This window comes from Cyanistes caeruleus, chromosome 3 (genome assembly GCF_971803275.1).
Source record: "Cyanistes caeruleus chromosome 3, bCyaCae1.hap1.1, whole genome shotgun sequence".
NCBI lineage: Eukaryota > Metazoa > Chordata > Aves > Passeriformes > Paridae > Cyanistes > Cyanistes caeruleus.
This window is the reverse complement of record NC_141703.1, coordinates 2,386,123-2,409,735: the sequence shown is the minus strand read 5'-3', so window position 1 is coordinate 2,409,735 and position 23,613 is coordinate 2,386,123. Positions and strand designations below refer to the sequence as shown.

Below are 23,613 nucleotides of genomic sequence, written 5' to 3'. Positions count from 1 at the left end.
GAAGGAACAAACAAACCAAAGATAATCAAAATACCCTCGGGAAGTAAAATACAGGATCGTGCCCAAAAAGGATTACTGTGGAAACACAGTATTTAGCCTCAGTTTCTCTTCCTCTTCCCTTTTTTTTCTCTCCCCTCTTCCCTCCCTTTTCCCCTTCCCCTTTTTTTCTTCCCTTTTTCCCCTCTTTTTTTTTTTTTTTTTTTTTTTTTTTTTTTTTTGTCTTTTAACATTCAGGCAGAAAATCCTGGAAAAAAAAAAATCAAGGGAAATGTATTTATTCAGTTATTCAATGTAACTGTTCAGATTTGGATGGATACTGTTTCAGCAATGACCCCTGTTAAGTTACATTAAGTATTAATGTACATTAAGCACAAAAAGTACATTAAGTGTAATGTTAATATACTGTTTTCTTTTCTTGGTACCACCTGCCTCTCCCCTTCCTAGCTAGATTTTAGGAATTTAACCTTTATAAACTGCAATGCCACCAAGTTTCAATTCCTAAATTTTAAAATTATTCCTGGAAATGCTGGTCAGAGCTTCTAACCATGTGCCTGAGCAAAGAATTGGTATTTTTGATGAGTTTCTTAAGATATAACATTTCTGTTCTAAAATACAGTGTATTTTTTAGGATGTTTTCCAATTATTTTCTCAGGGGTGGAGCTGAATGATCTTTAAGTTCCCTCCCAACCCAGATATTCTGTGATTCCATGGTTCTCCTTCAGTGGTTGTGGCATGCCCTGAAAAGTAAACCACGTGTAGAAGTGTTGGACAGGACACCAGCCCATGATGATTTCATTATTATTTCACTCCTTCCTAACCCTTAAACTTCACATCTGAGAGCAACAAAATTATTTCCACACAACAGACCTGGGAGAGAAGTGGGGGAGGCAGTTAAAAAAAAGGAGAAAGGAAATTAATAATTGATAAATTTGGGTTGGACAATGCAGTTCTGTGCAGAGTCCCAGGGCACATTCCCTCTTCCAGGGGCAGCAGGGAATGGGGGCACACTCTCTCCTGACATGTTCTGCCTCTTGTTCCCACCTCCAGCTGCTGATTCTGCTTTCCTGAGTCCCCCACCACAGCTGCAAAGGTGAGAAGAACATCTGTCCCCTGCCCTTCCTTCTGTTCATTCCATGGGAAGCTGTTCCTGATCAACACCTCCGTGACTCTCCAGCCTTCACCCCCTGCTTTGCTTCCTCACCCTGCCTCAGAGGAAGTTTGTGGAACAGAGAGCTTGATCTAAGAATTGGCAATGCACAGGTGGTTTGGGATGGAAGGAATCTTGAAGATCATCTAATTCCAACCCCCTGCCATGGGTTGGAATTAGATGATCTTTCCATGATCCCAGGTTGCTCCAAGTCCCATCAAGCCTGGTTTTTGACACTTCCAGGGATGGGGAATTTATAATCTCTCTGGACAACCTTTGCCACCCCCACATAAAGATTTTCTTCCCAATATCCAATCCCAACCTGTTCTCTTTCCAGTTTGGGCCATTCCCCCTTGTTCTGACTCCATGTCCCTATGGAAAATCCCTCTCCAGCTCCCCCCTTTAGGCACTGAAAAGTTACTCTGAGGTCACCCCAGAGCCTTCTCATCTCCAGCCTGGGTTCTACACAAAGTTTTACAGCTCAACAAAACACTCCAGGATGAGTTTAACTCCTTTGGTAACATCTGGTAGAATTTGGGTGAAGCTAAAAACAAAACCCAAACCATCAAAGCAGATCCTGAATTAGATTTAAGCAGGAGCCTTACAGATCCCAGAGGATACTTAAAAACTAATTTGTGTTTTAGCACTGGGTATTTCCTGGCTGTGGTCAAGGTAGCCAGGACTCTTCCAGTCCGGTCCTTGCAGAAAACAAAGGCCAAGGTGTGTTTGGAATGTTTGGAGATGCCATGCAGATGGACACCCAGCTTTTGAAACTGAGTGACTCAGGCAGCACTTGAGGATGAAGAATTAGGCAGGATTCCCCACTGCTGGATAAAGTCTCTCAAAGTTCTGACTAAATCCAAGAGCCACATTGTGTTTTGCTGAGATCCCAGTAACTGGAAGGGCACACACAAACTGTTTTTTCTCTGTGGCACATCAGGGGGGTTGAGTTAGTGTAGCAGCCAAAACTTTACACAGTTTTTGTTATTTTTTTTCCCCTAAACCCAAGGCCTCAAGTTTTTTTTCTTCCCAGAGAATAGATTACCCTGAGAACTTTTGGCCTTCCCTTCAAGGAGCTCTGGGGCATGACTGATGAGGTAATTCTTCACAAAAACAATGCTCCTGTATGCTTAAAAAAACCAATTGATAACCAGCCCTTTGTTCCGTGCTGATTAGCAATTAATAACCCCCCACAATATTTATTCCCAATTCCATTCCAAGGCTTCCTGACCCAACCTGTTCTGGGGGAGGCCAACATCAGAGGCAGTCAGCATCGCCTCCCTGACTCCTGATTAACAATTAACAAGCCCATTATTGATTTCTCATTACCAACAACAGCTTTATGGGCAATTGTTTCCAGCTCCTTCAGCCTCAGAAGAGGCAATTTGTCAACTCTGAGAGACTGAAAGGCAGTAAACAGCATTTAAACAAATGCAGAGCTCTCCACATCACTTACAGTTCTTACTGCTGCTACATGGAGAGAACTTTCATGCAGATTTTATTGAGGAAACTTCTGGCTGTGCAATAAAGAAATTGAAGAACACTTTGCTCTGTCAGGTCTGTAGTTTATTTTCTCTGTATCCAGTGCAGACATCACAAATCCCAGCCACAAACTTGGCTGCAGAAAATGAAAGTATCTTTCCCAACTTCATAGGTTTTTAGTACCAGAGTAATTCAGTACCAGAATATAAATCAGTAATTATTTATTGATGTATTAATAACACCAGCTGATTATGTTTGGCTATAAATGGTGCATCAGTGCTATTTTTATTTTCACCTAATTCCATTTAGTTCTGATAATAAGGAATGTCTGTCCAACAGTGGTTTTGGTCTTGACTCTTCCCCCCAGACAGATCAGAACAGCTCTAAAACAACCCCATCCTCTTTAGAAAACCCTGTGCAGCCTCCAGAACAGCTCTGGATCATGGAAAAAACTACTGTGATGAGAGATAAGGCACCTGCTTCCTCATCCCAGCTCCATGTCTGACACCCATCCCAGGGAGTGGGAAAAGGGCTGGCAATGGTGGAATTAGGAGTGAAATCAGGAAAATGAGCCCCTTTCCATCCCCGCCTCCCTGAGCTCACCAGGGTTTGACAGTTTTGTTACTGACAAATTGGCCATGAGGAGCATCAGCACTGGAAGGCAAAAGGGCCAAATAAACAGGGGTCTCAGCCCCCTCATCTGGGGACTTGGTGGCTTTGGGACCTGCCATGTCTGTCCTCACCCAGCCAGGGCAGCAGGCGTTGAGGAGGATGTGCTCACCTTTCCTTTGCTCATTCAACAGCCGGGCTTGGATCCTGGACAAGACAGTGACCCCGATTTTGGACACCCCATAGGCAGTGTTTGGCCAACCCTCTTTCTCATGGACACTCTTCTTGGTGTCTTCCACAAACTTGGTCATGAGCTGCACCAGCTCATCCTCAGTGATGGTGTCACTGCGGAATTTCTGCTGGAGCTCCTGGCTGCAGCCTCCCAGGGCTGAGCTGCTCACCATGCTGGACACGTTCACCACCCGGCCTGGAAAGAGAATAAAAACTGATTATTCTCACACATTTTAAGCCCACACTGAAGTGGGGCTGCTCTCCAGTTCTGGACTCCCTCCTCAGGTGAATATCTGTGAAATATTTTAGGTGGGCTGTTTTGCAGAGCTCCTGGAAAAATCAGATTAGCACAGTGTTCTTATTTCTAGTAAATACCACGAGAGGTAATTTAAGGTGTGAACCTGCAAAAGTTTCAGATAAACCTCTAGGAAACAACTTCACAATCAGCAGGCCCTTCTTTCTACAGTAGGAATAATACCTGGAGATTTACAAATTTAAGGATTTATCTCCCAGCACTTCAGTAAGAGGAATAAGTCAGCTGAGTCAGTATATCACTCATCTCCAAAATTATGTTGCACTGTTTCCTCTCTTTTCTGCTGCTTCACAGCCATTCTAGTGGTGAATTTGGGGATTTAATCTTAAAAGCCACAGAAATTAATCCTGTCAATGACTTCATTAACAGTCATCATTCACTGTGCTACAAGAGGACCAGACTGCAACTTTGGCACCGTTTCCTCTCCTCCCAAAATCCACTCACTGTGTTTTTCCCTTCTTCACCAGGAAATAAAAACCTGTTTTTCATCTAGTTGACTTTTTTCTTCAAAACCTTGATGTATTTAAATATTAGGAGAGACTGCATTTCATTTATAGCAGCAAACACCTCACAGCACCACATCAAACTCTGAAACATTGGTGCAGTGCCTGAGACTGGACAGGATTTCCCATTTAAAAGGGCTAAAATTCAAACAAAACTCTTTCTCTACTTTTTATGTTTCACTTACCATAAGGCTTCATAAGAGGCAGCAATTCTGTGCAAACATTCCTGGTTCCAAAAAAGTTTGTCTTCAGTGTAACCTCAGCTTGGACTGCAAACGGGGTGGTGTCATGAACTGTTCATAAGAGGTAGGAAGGCAGGGGAAAAAATAACAAAAATTAAAAATAAAATAAAATAATTAAATAAATGAAATTAAAATTATAACACTGCTTGAATGCAAGTTACCAAACCCCAAAAGTTTATCTTAGTTACTGTTTTTAATAATTAGGAAACAGGCATATGATCAAAAAAACCATAATTAGGCAACTCTTCCCAGAGAGGCTCATCCAGAAGACAACCACAGCTCCATCACCATTCGATACAGGAAGATTTTGCTGGATCAAAAACTTTGCTGGACAAATACAGCACAAAACCAAAATAACAAAACTTAATGGCAAATCTAACCTTTGACGGACTGCAACACAACTAAGAAAGGAAAGCATAAATTCTGGGATGGCAGCAAAAATTGGTGGGGCAAAAAGTAAGCTTGGGTAGAAATATCAACCTGGGAAGCAAGAATTAAAATTGTGAGAGAAGCACCACAGCAAGCTCTTACACAGATGTTCCACCCTCTGTGCTCACAGCAACATTTCCAAGAGGGTCCTTTGTCACATCCTAAATTGTCTGACCTACTGCTGACTCGGTTGTCAGCCTGAGGAAAGTCAAGGCTAAACATCTGGAAGTGATATTTTAACTGCTGCTGGAATCTTTCCTGAGCGCACCCTGAAGCACAGACAAGTCTATTAAGAGCTGCCTCCTAATCAGCTGATTTTAAGCAATTTTCCTATAAAGTAACAGGCAAAAGAGCTTCAGGATATCATCACTGCACTCCCACTCCATGAGAAGTTCCCTACTCTCTTTCAGTGTGAAGCCATTCCCCCCTGGAAGGCCCCAGTTAGGCCACCCCAGAGCTTCTCCTGGCCAGGCTGAACAATGGCAGCTGGGCCAGCCTTTGCTGCCAGCAGAGCTGCTCCATCCCTCTGCTCATCCTGGAGCCTCCTCTGGGCTCTCTCCAGCAGCTCCAGCTGCTCCCTGGGCTGGGGCAGCTCTGCAGGTGGGGTCTCACCTGAGCAGGGCAGAGGAGCACAATCCCCTCCACAAAACCATCAGCCAAATTTGTGATTTGCTCTGTCTGGAGCTAACATGAGTCTGGATTTCATACACAAAACAGAAATGCATCCTTGCACTTTGAAACTGGCTGTGTCTCTCTCACTTTCCCTGCCTTTCTGCCCACTGAGAGATGAAAGGGTTAAATTCTTGCTCAGCACAACACGATTTGAGTGAACTGGTTTAGAGGTGAATGAATGAATGGCCTGAGAAAATTTGAGACAGCAAAACCCGCCCAGGGACAAAGGTGCTTTTTTATCAGCTGGGATCCCTGAGCAGATAATGCACAGAACAAAGCGAGGGGGTGGAGAAGAGGGAAAACAGCTCCCTGAGAGGCACAGGGCAGGTATCCCCAATGGTGGTGGGCTCCCATGGCCCTGCTGGGACTCCTGGGCATTGAGTCAATTAACCCAACCCAGCTCACCTGCCCTGTGTGCCTCAACATGTGCAAACACAGCCCTCCAGGGAAGCATGTTTACAGAATCATGACATTATTACTGCTGGAAAAGCTCTCCCAGCCTATTGAGGCCAAGCTGTGCCTGATGCCCACCTTGTCCCCAGTCCAGAGCACTGAGTGCCACGTCCAGCCCTTCCTTGGGCACCTCCAGGGATGGGCACTCCAAACATCCGTGGGCAGCCCCTTCCAGGAAGAAATTTCTGCTGATGTCCATTGTGACCCTCCCCTGACACACTGTTCCCACATCATACTTTAAAATGAGAAGTTTGCCCAAGCAAAAACGCAGCACAGCACTGGCACAGAGGTGTTGGATGCAACCACTGCCCTCTCCAGAACACAGGACTACCCCAACAGAGCACTTCCTACCTTTGAAAGCGATGCCAGCATTGTTCACCAGCACGTCGAGCCCTCCATACTTCTCCTTCAGGAAGTCCCGGAGCGCTCGGATGCTTTGCAGGTCATCGATATCCAGCTGGTGGAAAAGCGGGTGCAGCCCTTCCTGCTGGAGCTGTGCCACGGCAGCCTGGCCACGGCTGGGATCCCGGGATGTCAGGTACACATCCCCGTGGAATTGCTTGCACAGGGCTCGCACGATGGCCAAGCCAATCCCTTTGTTGGAGCCTGTCACCACAGCCACCTGCACGTTGGACATTGTCCCCTCAGAACACGAGCCAATGTCACAGGAACTGCCAACAGCAAAGGAAAGTTCAGTCAGACAGACAAAATAGCTGTTTGTAAAGGAATTAGAACCATGGGATGGTTTGGGTTGGAAGGGACCTTAAAGATATCTCATTGTCATGGACACTTTCCACTGCCCAAGGTTGCTCCAAGCCCCAGCCAATGTGGCCTTGAATGTTTCCAGCAGTGTGGAGTCCACAGCCTCCCTGGGCAAGTGTTTTTTCTTTCAAATACTATTTACAATTCCACCTTGGATTATGTGAAACTACATTCCTGTGCAAGCCGTGTAAATTCCTAAGGTAGCACGAGGTACTCACAGAGAAAAGCGGTGTTAAGTGTTCTGAAGAAAGGCCAGCTGGTGATGGGTAAAAGGAAGAAAATGTCTTGACTAAAAAATGCCAGTGATTAATCTTAAGTACTAAATTAACTTTTTGTAGGAGTAAGCTATTCTGCACTCACAGAAAGACTTTCCATCTTTTGGGAGTATTCAATTGGTTCAGCTCAAGTTTTGCTGAAAACTTCAGACTCAAAACCTGAGCAACCTGGTCTAGTGCAAGGAATCCCTGTCCACGGCAAGGGTTGGAATAGGATGATCTTTAATGTCCCAAAACGTGAAAAAAAAAAGGGATGAAGTAGCTTTGTCTTCCAGTGCCAGGCAGGAGGAGCAATTACAGCCTTTTCGGGGGAAAACAGCAGACCACAGGCTGACTACAATGGTTGGTTGTGTAACACAGCATCAGAAAACCTGCTTGCTGTTTCTCTAACAAATATAGCGCGTCTAAAGAAGCTGCATTTCCCCCATGAAATCAAATCTAAACGCTATATTTGTTCCCTTTTGGCATCATTACCATCTTTCTTCCGAATTTAATTGTAACCTTAAGCAGGCATCCAGCGAGTATAGAACACTCCGAGAAGCTCCGGAGTGACTTCCCAGGGCCCTTCCCAACTCTCCGCAAGACTCCCTCTCTCCCTCACGGGAGGGAACCCGCGGGCCGCCATAAGCCCCAACTCCCTCAGGGCGGACGCGGGGGTGAAGGGTCAGGGAGGGGACACCCAACACCCATCACCCACCTCCAGCACCGCGGGCACCTCTCCCTCGTCTCTCAGCTCCTCACAGCGAGTACAAGACCTATTTTGCCCACAGCACAAACGCTCCCAAACCGCAGGAAGGGAGATGGGGACGCCCCTAAAATGGCGGGACAGCCCCGCCTTAGAGGCGGGAGAGCGGGCGGGGACTCGCGGAGGGCGGCAGCGAGGGAATGTCGGTCCTTGTGTGCCTTTAGCAGGTGGGTTTGGGACACCGGGCAGCAATTCCAGCCCGGCAGAGACTCGGGAATCAGTCTGGGCTCGCAGGGGAGGATGCGGCTGGGGCTCCCAGGGAGAGTGCTCGGGGCACGGGCGCTCCCTCAGGAAGTTCCCGCTCTGGAAGCGCTGCTGGGGCCGTTCCTCTCCCTCCCGTCCCGGGGGTTTGAGCAGGGAATGGGGGTCTGGTTAGCACAGGGTTCCCTGTTCTCGAGGTGGGATGGGATGATATGGGATGAGATTTGGCCTCGATGATCTCTGAGGTCTTTCCAGGCCATTGGAAAGGGATGGGATGGAGGGCCGGCCTCTGAAGGAGCCCGAGCGCCTGTGGGTGATCCCGGCGCCCTGAGGCCCTCCCTCCCTGCAGGGAAAAGCTGAGCTTTGAGGTTCAGTTCAGGGCAGTTTTGGCAAGAGGAAGGAAATCAGGGCAAGGCTCTTCTTCCCCCAGAGGCTGCTGGCACTGCCCAGGCTCCCCAGGGAATGGGCACGGCCCCGAGGCTGCCAGAGCTCCAGGAGCATCCAGGGATGCCCAGGCTGGGCTTGTTGGGGGCTCTGGGCAGGGCAGGGTGAGACTGGGTGATCCTTGTGGAATTTTCCCAAATCAGGATATTCCATGATTCCATGAAAGATCATCCCAATCCCATCCCATGGGCAGGAACACTTCCCACTGTCCCAGGTGCTCCCAGCCCCAATGTCCAGCCTGGCCTTGGGCACTGCCAGGAATCCAGCTGCTCTGGGCACTCTGTGGCAGGGCCTCCCCACCTTCACAGAAATAAATTTGGAAGTGACTTTAAATGTTTATAAATCAGTTTTTTTTTAATATATTTTTTTCAGGTCGAAAAAAGGCAAAATCTATTGCTTAATATGAAGAAAAGCAGAGGTCGGACTGGTCGAAATAGAAGAAGAAAACACTTGAAGAGTTTTATGGATGGAGGTATCATCATACCTGGAAGTTTAATAAAATAACCAATTGATTCTCAAGGTGTCATTTTATTATTTATATTTTCAAAAGCCTTTGTGCTTGGAAAATTACATTAATAAATGTTACCTTTTTTTATATGCAAATATATGAGCATTTGTTTATAGTCCCAAGCAGAGCACGGTGAATTTTCTGAGCTCTCTTTTCTGCCTAATGGCAAATATTACATTATTTTAAAACTCATTGGATATGCTGAATAACTCACACATTTCTGAGACTTCCCAATGCCCAGAGACCCCAAATTTATTTTGTCCAATGGGAGTCTTTTTTGCAATTCTGTTATGCTTTAAAATGTCCAAAAGACAGTTTTCTTTGACTATACAGTAAAATGTTTATATTTCCTTTATTGTCTAACAGAATGCTCTTTTATAGCATTAATTTTTTTTCTATTTTTAGTCAACTGCAGTCACAAGCTGGAATACATTAAGCTTAAGAAGTGGCTAAAAGAGAGAGGATTTGAAAACAGTAATTTAAGGCCAGCAGAGTTCTGGGGTAATGCTTTTTTTATTTATTGATGGTACAAATCTGAATCTTCTAAAAATTTTAGATTCCTGCTTTCGTTTTGAATTATGCACCTGTCTGGCATCAGGAAAAAAAACAGTTACTGATACTCTTCCAAGGATTCTTGGAAAGTCAATTTAATGTGGAAAAGTAGATATAGAAGCCTGAAAAAGCCAAAATTTGAAGTGTTAATAAAACAGTTTTTTGAAATTTAACCTTGTTATAACTTGTTTATCTTTTTATCCCCAAGCAAGTTCAGCAGAGAGCTGAGGTTCACTTAATAATGTTTACAGTAAAGATTTATACTTACTTTTTTTTTATTTTATGTGGCTTATATTTAAAACATTTTGTAATACTAAAGCAGAAAGAATAGAATGGATCAGAGAAAAATATTGTGACTAGATATGCTAAAGTTTAATTAAAACTCTGGAATCAAGAGCTGCAGCTGGTGATAAAAGATGTGTTTGAGTTAAAAATGGAGAAATAGAAGATGAATAATTTCTATAAGTGGGAGGAAAAAAAAGCCGAATAATTGCTAGAACTGGACAGCAAATGCAGGATATACAGGGAAAAGATCCTGAAAAATAAAGAGAATTGGAGAACAAAGAAATGAGATACATCTGGAGCAGTCCATAATTGAATTTATGTTTTGTGAGACATAGGGGCTGTTCTTTTAGAGCTTTTCCTTGCTGACCTGATTGCTGATTTTCCATATCTACATTTATTTACTCCTGCTCTGTGTTCCTTCTTCAGAGACAGGAAGAGGATTGATGACAACAAAAGCTCTTCAGGTGAGCGATGTTGTTTCTAATGCAGGATCTCCTCAGGTTTTTTTGACATTTAATGATTTTTGCAACAAGTAAAGCTCAGAATTCCATTGTGAACATAATTTCTGACTTTTAGGCTGTTGCAGCCCTAATGTGAAACCATCAGGCCCCACAGTAATTAGATGAGTCCATGACACTTGATTTTTACTGTTCCTTGTGTGTTGAATTTTTTTTCATTCCTCCCTCAAAGGCAGGAGATCTGATTATTTCATTGCCTGAGAAGTGTCTGCTCACCACTGGCACTGTCCTCAGCAGCTGCTTGGGAGGACACATTGTGAAGTAAGTGACAAGTGACACTTGATGGCCTTTAGTGGGGTTTTTTCAGCAGTAATGAATCCTCTGAAGGGGTGGTGGAGCTTTCAGCTGATTATCCTGAGTGGTGCCAGCATTTCAGGGACGTGGAATGTTCAGATAGGGAAAAAGTTTTGGTACTGAACATCCCCTTTGAGCTTGGCAGAGCTGGAGAGAGAGCACAGGCTGGAGCTGGAGCTGCCTCAGAGCCTGTTTGGCCCTAAATGTCAATTAGAAATTTTTTTGGGGGGAATTTGTGAGTCAGCTTCAATAGGAAAAGGAAGATAAAACTGGGCTGCAAAGCCAGGGCCTTTTAGAAAATTTGGAACAATTTGGAAAATTCGGAACAAAGTCCCAAGCTGGGCATTGAATACTTGTATATACTAAAAAAACCCAACCCAAGGTGTGAACCTGAAATTGTTATTACAAACCAGCTTTTATTGCCCCTTTGAAATCAGCCAAATGACTTGGAGATGAGCTACAAAGAAGTTTCAAACAAAAACTATTTATAACTTCCAGAGAGCTCTGAGAGAGGTAAAACACTGCTGTGTCCATTTCTCATCTCACCTCTGTGGGTCTGCTGCATTGGGACTTTTATTTTTTTTTTTTAAATTATTTTTAATTATTTTATTTTCCAATAGATGGAAGCCCCCAGTGTCTCCTTTGCTGGCACTGTGCACGTTTTTGATAGCAGAGAAACACGCTGGGGAGAAATCTCCATGGAAACCTTACCTGGATGTTCTACCCAAGACTTACACTTGCCCTGCTTGTTTGGAACCTGATGTCATAAATCTTCTCCCCAAACCCTTAAAAAAGAAGGCTCAGGAGCAAAAAATGATGATCCAAGAGCTGTTCAGAACTTCCAAAGCTTTCTTCTCTTCCCTGCAGCCTTTATTTGCTGAGAACACAGGAATTATTTTTAATTACAGTGCTTTGGAGTGGGCTTGGTGCACTATAAATACCAGGACAATTTACATGAAACATCCACACAGGGAATGTTTCTCCCTAGAGCCAGATGTTTATGCATTGGCACCATATTTAGATTTGCTAAACCACAGCCCAAATGTTCAGGTAAGAAGCTCAAAATAGATCAGGAAATTTCTTTATTTTTATGTGCACTCTGTGAATGCCATCTGCATTTATGTGATGGATGAGGAGAGTGGGGAGGTCAGGGAGAGATCTCACAGGGGGAAAAATGTCTCAGATCCTCAGGAACTGCAGTGCCAGGACACAGGGAATGGCTTCCCACTGCCAGAGGGCAGGGTTAGGTGGGATACTGGGAAAAAATTCTGCCCTTTGAGAGTGGACAGGGGCTGGGATGGAATTGCCAGAGCAGCTGGGGCTGCCCCTGGATCCCTGGCAGTGCCCAAGGCCAGGCTGGACATTGGGAGCTCCTGGGACAGTGGGAGGTGTCCCTGCCATGGCAGGGGGTGGAACAAGATGTTTAAGGTCCCTTCCAACCCAAACATTTGAATTCTGTAATTCAAATATTTCAGTTTATGGAGCGAAGTCAAGGCATGAGGAGAGCTCACAGTGTCTGGAGGAGATCCAGAGCAGCTTTTGGGAAGAGCCACTTGTAAACAGCCCTCTGATCTGCTCCTGAAAGCAAGACAAATTCCTTCTCCTGACAGAAATTCCAAGTTCCATGGTCCTTGTGTTACTTCACCTCTGGCTGAAGCCTCAGAGCAGCCTGAGAGAAGTGCAGAGAGAATTTCCACCTTCTGCCAGGCTCTGGGTGCCAACACTGAGCTGGAGCAGCACAGGAGAGGCCAGTTCTGCATGGAACATCTGTGTTTGCAGATTTAGGGTCTCTCCAAGAAGTCCCCACAATTTAACACAAAGTTTAATCCTCTAAGGTTTCAAAATTCAAAGGTTTGTTTCCTTTTTCACCCTACCAAGAGTAAAAACCTTTTATTGTTTCACTCCCTGAAGGTCAAGGCTGCGTTTAACGAGCAGACGAGGAGCTATGAAATTTGGACAAATTCACAATGCAAAAAATACCAGGAAGTTTTTATCTGCTATGGACCTCATGACAATCAGAGGCTGCTGCTGGAATATGGATTTGTTGCCATGGATAACCCTCAGAGCAGCGTTTATGTCTCACCAGGTAGGATTTAGGGGTTGTCTGGGCATTGAAAGGCACAATTTTGAAAGGAGCATGTAAATTCTCAAGGAATGGAAAAGGGTTTGATACCTCCTTGCATAGACTTTAATGCTTTAAATTTTTTTAAATTGAAAGTGGTTTTTGTTACCATTTTACTGTTAAAAACTGTGATTGTTAACAGCATCTATATGGAGACTCCAGCTGGATGTCTGAGGTTGCACCACTGATTGAAATCCAGATCTCCACAAAGAGAACTTGCTTGGAGACTTTCATAACTTTAGTTTGAGTCAGGATTTCTGTTACAAGGACACAGTCCTGGAGATTGCTGGTAGCTTTTGAGAATTCTGGAAAGTTCACCAGAATTTAACAGGTTTTGATCTTAATCCCACATGAAAAATATTGTTGAAATTTTATTTCAGAATTGATGGTTGTGGATTCTCTAAAATACAATTTATTTAAATATTTAAAATGTATTTTTCTGCAGATATTCTTCTCAAATATTTCTCACCACTGGACAAGCAGAGAAAGGCCAAAGTTTCCATTCTAAAGGATCATGATTTCCTAGAGTAAGTATCTGGAGTTTTTTGTTTCCTGGTAAGCTTTTTATTCAGTTTTTCTGGGAGTCAAATTTTGCTTCTAGTATCAAAACCCAGAAAAAAAAATAAATTTGTTTTTTAGCAAACTCACTGCTTGAGGGAGATGGAGAGGTTTTAAACACTACTATCAGAGCTGGAGATCTTCATGGCTGATGTTCCTCAGGAAGGAAACTGTCTCTCTGAAGGTCACCTTAACTTCACCTCATCACTTTGACTTTGTAGGAACCTGACCTTTGGATGGGAGGGACCATCCTGGAGACTCCTCACAGCCCTCAAGGTGTTGAGTCTGGGAGCAGATGAATTGTGAGTTGCAGCACCCTGAATGTTTGGTGGATGTGCAGGGTCCTTTTGCTTTTCTTTCATGAGATCACCAAGGTGGGAAGAGCCCCTCAGGACCATCCATTGCCACCCAGCCCCAGCAGCACCGCCCCAAACCCTGTCCCCAAGGGCCACATCCAGACTTCCAGGGAAATTTTCATTCCCAGTCTCCAACCTGAGCCTCCCCTGGTGCAATCTGAGGCTGTTTCATCCTCTCATTCCTTCCATCCTCATCCAGAGTATTGAGGTCCCCCCTGAGCCTCCTTTTCTCCAGGCTGAGCCCCTTTCCCAGTTCAGCTGCTTCTCCCAGGATGTGTTTTCCAGACCCTTCAATATTTTCTCTTTCCCTTCACTCTTTGCTCTCTGCTGGCTCTGAGTAACATATTGGGGCAATTTTTAGATGTCCTGTGTCTGTTTTATTGACCCCAGGTGAGAAGTAAAAAGAAGAAACGCAAAGTTGTTGTTCTGTTGCTGCTTTGGTGATTTTCTTTTGTGTTTTGTTCTCCCTTTCTATTTCAAGCCCCAGAAATTCCCTCAAGGTTCAGGCTCCAGGCCTTTTTCCTGTTGGTTTGTTGAAATTTTAAATGCTCTTAACCTGGCTTGATTTCCACAAGCTGGAATTCCAGGGCCAAGGAAGTTGCTGAAATTAATCTCCAGGGACAGTCAGTGCACTTGGAACATTTATTCCAAATGGCAAATCTGCCTCAAACATCAGAGATGGAAAATGGTTACCTGCACTTTGCTTGGAATAAATGAAATGAGGAAATAAATTAATGGGAAAAGGGTTCTCCAGAGCTGTTTGTGCTTTGAAGATTCATTGCTGAGTGGAATAAATTGATCTAAGAACTAAAAATAAATCCCTGGGGTAGGTTAGAGCCACGTTTGGCATCCAGCTGGGGAGTGCAGCAAATATCTCTGTACTCTTCAAACATTTTGGTTGCAGTACCTGCTGGAGGAGGATCCTGCTTGGTGATGTCACCTCAGCCAGGAATGAACAGCAAGCTTTGGGTACAGCAGCAAAAATTTGTCAGTTGTTAATAGAGGAGACCCAGCATGTCCTTCTCCAGGTAATTTGGAAAAACAAGGGAGCTCAGATTCCCTTCTACATCAGAAAAATGTCATTTTCTGGGTGAGAATTTTGATGGTTTTTTTCCCTTTCCCTACTTTTTTTCTTTTTTAATTTTAGTTGCTATTAAAGTTTCTCTTGTGGAATTTTAAAAGCCCACTATTCTAACATAATCAATAAAATCCTTACAGATTCCCACAAATTTTCTCTGCATGTCCTATTTAACAATCAGAATGTTGAATCATTTTATTCCATTTTGTCTCAACTCCAGATTTCCCAGTTGAAAAGGGACAAAGAGAACCTCAAAACCCACCTGGCCTTGGTGGAAATGCTGCGCTCAGAAGACCTCAAGATCCTTCAAAAATCAGCTGAGATTCTTTGCAACTCGAACTTAGGAACAACTTGAGCCCTCTGGAGCTGTGACAGCTGTAATTGGTCAAGGATTCTTGCCAGTTTATTACTCTTTTAATGGACCTGAGCAGCAAAGAATAATTTAAAAATCCCTCAGAATAATTTTGTTCTTTGCTGACTTTTACACAAAAGGTTCTGCTGAAGTGGAGAGCTCGAGCTCCTTGGTTTGGAGAAAAGAGAATTTTTTTAAAGGGCATTTCAGGGCAGGATCCTTATTTGAACTGCAGAAACTTCATTTGGAGTTGTGATTCTCTTGTGATACTTTTCTATGATTATTTTAAAGAGTGCTTGTTTTTGTAAATATATTACTTCATTTTCTACAAGACTTGTCTGTTTTATTTTTCTAAAATCCTTTCTGGAGCTGGATCTCCATTTCCTTACATCCTTCAGGCCAATTTACCTTCAAATTCGCCTAAATTATGTTTTTAAGTCACTTACCAGCATATTTTACACTCTCATCAGTCCCATTAAGCCCTGATCAATTTAGAGTGGATATCAGGATTTTTTTTTCATGGAAAGGATTCTAAAACATTGGAAAAGGGAAGAGTCACCCATCCCTAGAAGTGTTCAAAAATGTGGATGTGGCACTTGAGGTCTTGGTTTGATGGTGACCATGGGGTGATGGTTGGACTTGGAGCTTAAACTCCTTTCCAGCCTTAAGGATTCTGGGATTTTCTGGCTCTGAAGTGCTTCCTGAGATTCCCTTGGATTTGGGAATGTTGTTTTCTAGGGAATTCTCACCAGTTTGCCTCCTTCTGTGCCACTGACTGTCTCAGCCCCTGCCCTGTGACTGACCTTCTTTAATAAACCCCTTTTCTTTCTCTAACACCAGCTCTGTTTCTAATTTTATCATTTCATCACAAAATGCTGCCAGAGTTAAAGGAGATAAGGATGTTTGGCTGCTTTATTTCTCTTTTTTTCCTTAGGATGGTTATTTTAAGAACAGCTCCTCTACAACGTGTCTGGCGAGGTGAATATGAGTTTGACAGAAGTTCATTTGCTTTTGCTGGCGGCTCCACGTTAATTCCAGGTGGTTTGGATATGAGCTGTGCTCCTGGAACTCCTCCACACGCTCCAGGGAGAGCAGCAAAGGGGGTCTGGAAGTGCAGGAAAGAAAAGCACAGCAATTTATGTGTATGTATAAAAATATTCCTTAAATTTAAGCTTAATCTTTTTGGGTTTAACCTGAGCTATGTGCAAGACAAGGCATCCTAAGCTGGGCTGAGAGCTGAGGCGCCTGAGGAAGCAGCAGCCCTGGGAGTGCTCTCTACCTGTTTTACAGGACACTAAATCAAGTTTTCAGAGTGAAAATTCTCCCTCTCAGCCTCTCTTTGAGCTGCAAACAGCATCTCCTCAGTGCTCTGTTCCCTGAGAAAGGATTGAGCTGGGATCTTACTGTGAGAAAAAAAAAGTGCTTGGTTTCCCTCTTGATATAAATTCCATTTCACTGCAAATCAGAGCAATGAGCTCAGCTTCTGCCTGATACAAACCTGGTCCACATTGGGGCAGGGAGGTGGATTCTCTTCCAGCTTCTGCAGTGTGACCCAAAAAATGACACTGAAGGGTTGGAACGTGGCCAGGGAAGGGAAAAAAAATTGGGAAGGGGCTGGAAAATAAATCCTGGGATGAGCAGCTGAACTGGGAAAGGGGCTCAGCCTGGAGGAGGCTCAGGGGGGACCTCACTGCTCTGCACAAGTCCCTGCCAGGAGGAGACAGCTCTGCTGCTGTGTCCCAAGGGAAAGGAAGAGAGGAAATGATCTCCAATTTATCATTCCTAAATCGATATTAGGGGAAAAAAAAAATCCCTGGAAGAGTGGTCAGGCCTTGGGATGAGCTGCCCAGGGAGGTTTGGAATCATTGGAATTGTCCCAGAGGAGTCTGGATGTGGCCCTTGGGGACAGGGTTTGGGGCGGTGCTGCTGGGGCTGGGGTGGCAATGGATGGTCCTGAGGGGCTCTTCCCACCTTGGTGATCTCATGAAAGAAAAGAAAAAGGACCCTGCACATCCACCAAACATTCAGGGTGCTGCAGCTCACAAATCATCTGCTCCCAGACCCAACACCTTGAGGGCTGTGAGGAGTCTCCAGGATGGTCCCTCCCATCCAAAGGTCAGGTTCCTACAAAGTCAAAGTGAAGAGGTGAAGTTGAGGTGACCTTCAGAGTGACAGTCTGGATGTGGCCCTTGGGGACAGGGTTTGGGGTGATGCTGGGGTGGCACTGGGTGATCCTGAAGGGCTCTTCCCACCTTGGTGATTCTGGGATTCGAGGAGAGCTGAAGTGGGAATGCACTCGGTGGCTGCAGCCAAGACGCTGGGTTTGTTTAATAAGAGCCACCAGATTTCATGTGATAAAAGAGCACGAGGCAGAAATAGCACAGTTTGATTCTCTTATTTTTTTAAAACTTTTTTTGAATTTTTTTTATTTTTTAAGAGAGGTCTTGATTTAGTGCAGCCACTGAAGTCACTGAAAAATTACAAACATGAAACCTCCTGACAAAATCTGCTGTGTGAATTTATGTCAATAAAACATGGATTTTCTTTGGAAAGGAATGGATTTTTCATGGATTTTTCTGCAGAAAGTGGCTCCCAGTGGAGAGTTTTCTTCTGAAATGTCTGGAGCTCATCTACCACGGCTCAGTGCCTTCAGGCCTGTCTGGTTTGGGACAACAGAAGGGAGCATCAACTTCATAACCTGTAATTTAAGCTTTTAAATAAGCCATGAAAACATTACCAAGATGACATTCCTAGAGAAAGAGCTTTTAAAAATGATGGTGCCCAAAAAGTGCCACTCTTGGGTAGAACCTGAGATGTTTCAGAGCATCTGTGATGGATTTAATGGGACACAGGGAAATATACTAGCAAAACTTGATGAGTTTCTTTCTTTTTTGTCCCCTTGGATCCCTGGAAGTGTCCAAGGCCAGGCTGGATGGGATTTGGAGCACCCTGGGATAGTGGGAGATACCCCTGCCCATGGCAGAGGGTGGAATAATTTGTAATGTCCCTTCCAACCCAAACCATTCCATAAATGGAAAGAAAAAAAATCACATTTCCAGCTCATTTCACTGCATGTTCTAGTGGATATCTATAACCCCAGAATTCAGGTTTAGGAAACACCTCAGTGAAGTGTGGAAAACCAAAGCTCATCAATCCCAAATCAATTGTATAAAATGTAAAACCAATGCAATCTCTGTGCTGTCCACTAGATGATGCAGCTGTACTGTGCAGAAATAAGGAATTACAGGAGATCCACATCCAGCTATAATCCTACACACTCACAAAATAAATTAAAAATTTATTTTTAACAGTAAGAAGTATTGTCTTCAATGTTACACCACAACTCAATCTGGATAAATATTTTAAAAATATAATTTTCCTTCTGCTGCTTCCAAGTGAAACTTGGAAGTTTTGTGGCCTTTTATCTTCTCTCAGTTTTATTGGATTTTAACTTTGTTGGAGTTGTTCCTCTCTCAGGAACAACTTTAATCAGGTTCCTTTAATCATTCCCTTTGGAATTGTTGCTCAAGACAGAGCTCAAATCCTTGGACTGGATGATCTTGAAGGTCTCTTACAACCCTGATGATTCTGTGATTCCATGAACTCCACTCTGAGGTTTCATTAGTGGGATTGCAGGGGAGGAATGTCTGTTCCTGTGTTTTATTCCTAATTATTTAAAGGAATAAATAATTCCTTTATTCCTTCGGAATTAGGGACTTGGTGGATCCTTGGCACAGATTCCTCTCAATAATGTCTTTGGATGGAGCAGAATGAAATATTTCCTCTGACTGCAGTGATTTTGGAGAGGAGAAACATCAGGGTGACCTCACTGTGGCCTTCCAGAACCTGAAAGAAAGATGGAGAGAGACAATTCCCAAGGGATGGAGGGACAGGACACAGGGAATGGCTCCCAGTGCCAGAGGGCAGGGCTGGATGGGATTTTCATGGGAATTTCCAGTTACCCAGACTTAAAGAGCTCAATAATGATTCAATGAGTTGTTCCCTGGGTCTGGGAGGGAAAAATGACCCATGAAATAATAATGGAGTTAAACATTCATGTGCTGAGATTCTTGGAGCATCATTTGGGAAAATCAGGGCTTCACCCTCGGTGGATGGAGGGGCTTTGGAAGCAGGATGAGCAGAGGGATGGAGCAGCTCTGCTGGCAGCAAAGGCTGGCCCAGCTGCCATTGTTCAGCCTGGCCAGGAGAAGCTTTGGGCTGAGCTCAGGGTGGCCTTGCAGGGCCTGAAGGAGCCCCAGGAAAGCTGGAGAGAGACAATTGCCAAGGGCTGCAGGGCCAGGAGCCAGGGAATGGCTGCCAGGGGCAGAGGGCAGGGCTGGATCTTGGGATGTTGGGCAGGAATTGTTCCCTGGCAGGGTGGGCAGGGGCTGGGATGGAATTGCCAGAGCAGCTGGGGCTGCCCCTGGATCCCTGGCAGTGCCCAAGGCCAGGCTGGGCATTGGGAGCTCCTGGGACAGTGGGAGGTGGCCCTGCCATGGTTTGTGTTGGAATGGGATGAGCATTAAATCCCTTCCTTCCCAAACCATTCCATGATTCTATGATGCCAGAGTTGGGCTGGAGGAATCCTTAGCTGAGCTCCACATCCCTTGCAGACACATTCCAGAGGCTCTGCATGTGCTTCTTCAGAGCTCCCTCCTCCTCTGGCTGGAGCTGCCAGGGGCAGCCGGGCCCTCGTGTCCCCAGCAGGCAGCGCTGAGGGGACAAGGACACTCTCAGCAGGAGGCTGGTGCCACTCCCGGCTGTGCCAGCCTGCCCGGGCTGGCATCCAGGGCTTGCCCAGAAGAAGCCAACAAGGAATTGCAGGGAATTTGGGTTTCCTTCCCACGAGATGAGCTCTGCAAGGACAGAGATGGAATTTCAGGGAATTTGGGTTTCTTTCCCACGAGATGAGCTCTGCAAGGACAGAGGTGCTTGGTGGGGGTGGTCTGGCCTGCAGAGGATCTTGGTGAACGATCAAGAGGGACCTTTTGACATTTTTTTGGCAGTGCTGGAGCTTTTTTTGTTGTACTGGTCCATCTGGGTGTGTCACTGCTCCTTGCACAGATGGAGATGGACACGGATCCCAGGTGGGAAATCTCTCATTTCCCATTCCACATTTCTATTCTATCAGTGTATCCCAGAATCCCAGAATTTCTGGGGTTGGAAGAGTCCTTAAAGACCATCCAGTTCCACCCCTGCCATGGGCAGGGCCATTTTCCACTAGAAAAATCAGTCAGGGAGTTGTGGAGAACAAGGGGAAAAAAAAAAAAAAAAAGGAGAAGCAACACCAAAAACCCAAATGGTTAAACATTCCTAATTTCTAAATAAAATGTTTTTATTAGAGAAAATGGGCAGAGGATTGTGAAACAAAGAAACCCCAAACCCTTGCAAAATGAAACAGTGTGAAAAATGTTCTTAATGCACCCACATTCTCTGGAGCTTTCCTCACTGGTTCAAGAGTTAGATCTAAGTCAATAACAAGATGCAACTGTTGAATGTCAAGGAGGGGGAAATGGGAGCTTTCCTTGGGTAATTCACAAAGCAGCTGCTGCTGCTGGGTTGTGTTAGTTAGAAAAAGATGCTGCTCCCCTTGGGAGGAAGAGACAAATTTCTGCTAATTTGGTGTTCTAGGGGCAGCAGGGCTGTGATGCTGTATGAACCCAGCAGACAGCAAAGAGGACACGAGGACTGAGAGAAACACTCCTGACAGTTCAGATATAAATGTGCAGCAAAATGGACCCCAATCCTCTGACTAAAAGGAGAAAAGTCAACAGTGAGTTATTTAAATCATTCTTTAAACACAATTGGAGGGCCTGAGCTGTTTTTACCTGTCTTGAAGCTCTCCATGATTAATAAATAATTAAAAAATATGGAATACTCTGGTTATTACTGGTTGCAGCTGATTCATAAATCAAGTGCTGGTGGCAAAAAGCTCCAGCCTCTTTTGGCCTCTGCCCACTCCAACACTGGGGAATCATTCCCTCCATTAACGCACTTAAATTTCTGAGGAATGATGTGGAACAGAAGTCTCAGCAACTTCTCCTTTGTTTATAGCCAGAAACTCTCTGGCTGCTTAAAAGAACATGAAAACCAGTTCCTTTCCTATTACTGTCAAACAAACTTCACCTCCCCGCTCGCGTCCCGCGGGATTTGTCACCGGCAGGAAGCGCAAAGCCAACCCTGCGAGTGCAGAACTTCCAGTCACTTCAGAGGGAGGAAAATAACCCTTTCATCATGTTCACTTTTCTCCGCTGCTTTATTTCACTTAAAACATCACTCACTACCAAATGGTCTTTGTCAGGAGTAATTGGCAAACGCTGGAGGCGCTTTTCAAGGCTGTCTGGATGGAAAATCTCAAAGCTGTTGTCTGCGCTGAAAGAAAATATTGCATTTGATCTTTTTATGATTCCTGCAGACATGATGTATGTCTGCATTCCTCAGCCTGAGGAATTCTCACTGTTTGGGTTTCTCTGCCTTTCAGTGACAGGAAGTAGCACTTCACCCTCATTTTACAGTATTGTCTGGGAATTAACCACAACATAAAGTAATGTACATTTTCTTTTTGTGCTTCACAGAGGTCGGTTTTTATTAGCCATTTATTGCGGTTTTCTCGTTGGCAAGTGGCAGATAGTCTCAGTGATAGTTGTGGCTGTTGCATTTCAGCTGGGTTTGCATTTGAACGTGGATTTCTTCTGGTGGCTCCTTCCTAAGAGATGTCCTGCTCCGAGATTCCCGTGCCATAAATCAGCTTTTCCCCGTGGTGGTTGTACAAATGTGACACCTCTGCCCCTGAGAGTTTTGGTCACCCAGAGTAAGGACAGACAGAATGTTATATAACCCTGGATCATGACTGAACAGCTGGCATGGAACTGTGGAATCATGGAATGGTTTGGGCTGGAAGGAACCTTAAGGATCAGCCAGTTCCATGGGCAGGGACACCTCCCACTGTCCCAGGTGCTCCCAATGTCCAGCCTGGCCTTGGGCACTGCCAGGGATCCAGGGGCAGCCCCAGCTGCTCTGGCAATTCCATCCCAGCCCCTGCCCACCCTGCCAGGGAACAATTCCTGCCCAAGATCCCAAGATCCAGCCCTGCCCTCTGCCACTGGCAGCCATTCCCTGGCTCCTGTTCCTCCATCTCTTGTCCAAAATCCCTCTCCTGGGAGGAATTCAGCTCTCCTGGTGCCCCTTCAGGCCCTGAAACGGGCTCTGAGGTCTCCCTGGAGCTTCTCTTCTCCAGGCTCTTGGGAATGGCTTGGAATCATCAGGGTGGGAAGAGCTCTCCAGGACCATCCAGTGCCACCCCAGCCCCAGCAGCATCACCCCAAACCCTGTCCCCAAGGGCCACATCCAGACTCTTTCTGAGCACTCCCAGGGACAGCAACTCCAAACCTCCCTGGGCAGCTCATCCCAAGGCCTGACCGCTCTTCCAGGGAATTTTCCTTCCCAATCTCCAGTCTGCCTCTCCTGGCACCATTTGAGGCTGTTTCCTCTCTTCCTCTCCCTTGGGACACGGCAAAAGACACCAATCCCCATCTCAGCGGATCTGGCAGATTCAGACCCCTTGGAAAAGGGGATTTGTTAATTTTTCTCCCTATGGAATAACTGGGTGCAATAACACACTTAATGCAGAATTCAACGAGTATTTTCTTTATTATTTTGTGGCTGTTTGGCCGCATTTGCCATGACTCTGTTGATTGTCACTTTTTCACAGTTCCCAAATTAATGCCACATCAGAGACTCCTAAGCCAACAGCACAGTTAGTGAACAAAACCATGTGAGATTGTGAGGAAAATTAAAGACAAACTCTGACAGGCTTCTCTCCCCAAAAGTTTTGTGGGGCCTGGTGATTGCCCTCCAGCAGTTGTTGTCTTCTTGTAAATCTTATTAAGAGAAATCAGGGATGTTTTGCTTTATTTGTGTCACCAATCAGCAGAATGTTAAATGCACAAAGAACCCTTTGTTTTACTGCCCTCAGCTGAGACATGAGGAGCTGAGGAGTCAGTGATGTCGGTGAAAAGTGATCAGGATTTTATTTAAAAAGTGTTTCCACCAAAATGACAGAGTGGAAGGTCAGACCCCACAGAGTGTCACTTAATTCTGACTTTGTCCAGAGCTGCATGGTCAGAGAAAAGTCAAGGGAAGCCCAGGCACCCAGGGAGATGTTGGAGCATCCAGCAGATCAGGGAATCCCACAATCCTTGATGTTGGGAAAACCCTCCCAGCCCATGGAGTCCCAGCTGTGCCCGATGCCCACCTTGTCCCCAGCCCAGAGCCCTGAGTGCCACGTCCAGCCCTTCCTTGGGCACCTGCAGGGATGGGCACTGCAAAGCTCCCTGGGCAGCCCCTGCCAAGGCCTGAGCTCCCTTTCCATGGGCAAATTCCTGCTGCTGCCCACCCTGAGCCTCCCCTGGCCCAGCCTGAGGCCTGAGCTCTCCTCCTGTCCCTGTTCCCTGGCAGCACAGCCCGACCCCCCCGGCTGTCC

The 23,613-nt window shown here is 45.2% G+C and overlaps 2 protein-coding genes across 3 annotated transcripts; one reads left to right on the top strand and one right to left on the bottom strand.

Moving 5' to 3' along the window:
- Positions 1-2,691: 2,691 nt before the first annotated feature.
- Positions 2,692-7,997, bottom strand: LOC111928724 (carbonyl reductase [NADPH] 1-like). The gene is made up of 4 exons (XM_023926142.2): positions 7,816-7,997; positions 6,433-6,752; positions 4,471-4,578; positions 2,692-3,665 (listed from the first exon to the last, which is right to left on the bottom strand). The coding sequence occupies exons 2-4, from the start codon at positions 6,716-6,718 to the stop codon at positions 3,229-3,231; spliced, it is 831 nt and encodes a 276-aa protein (XP_023781910.1). The 5' UTR covers positions 6,719-6,752; positions 7,816-7,997; the 3' UTR covers positions 2,692-3,228.
- SETD4 (SET domain containing 4) lies at positions 7,941-15,965 on the top strand. Of its 2 annotated transcripts, none has more exons than XM_023926130.2 (11): positions 7,941-8,030; positions 8,881-8,980; positions 9,422-9,517; positions 10,280-10,317; positions 10,544-10,632; positions 11,286-11,715; positions 12,577-12,751; positions 13,233-13,314; positions 13,567-13,647; positions 14,606-14,729; positions 15,000-15,965. In XM_023926130.2, the coding sequence occupies exons 2-11, from the start codon at positions 8,911-8,913 to the stop codon at positions 15,132-15,134; spliced, it is 1,320 nt and encodes a 439-aa protein (XP_023781898.2). In that variant the 5' UTR covers positions 7,941-8,030; positions 8,881-8,910; the 3' UTR covers positions 15,135-15,965. The 2 variants fall into 2 exon arrangements, with proteins under 2 accessions (XP_023781898.2, XP_023781901.2); XM_023926133.2 differs by having other exon boundaries at positions 8,881-9,028.
- Positions 15,966-23,613: the final 7,648 nt, after the last annotated feature.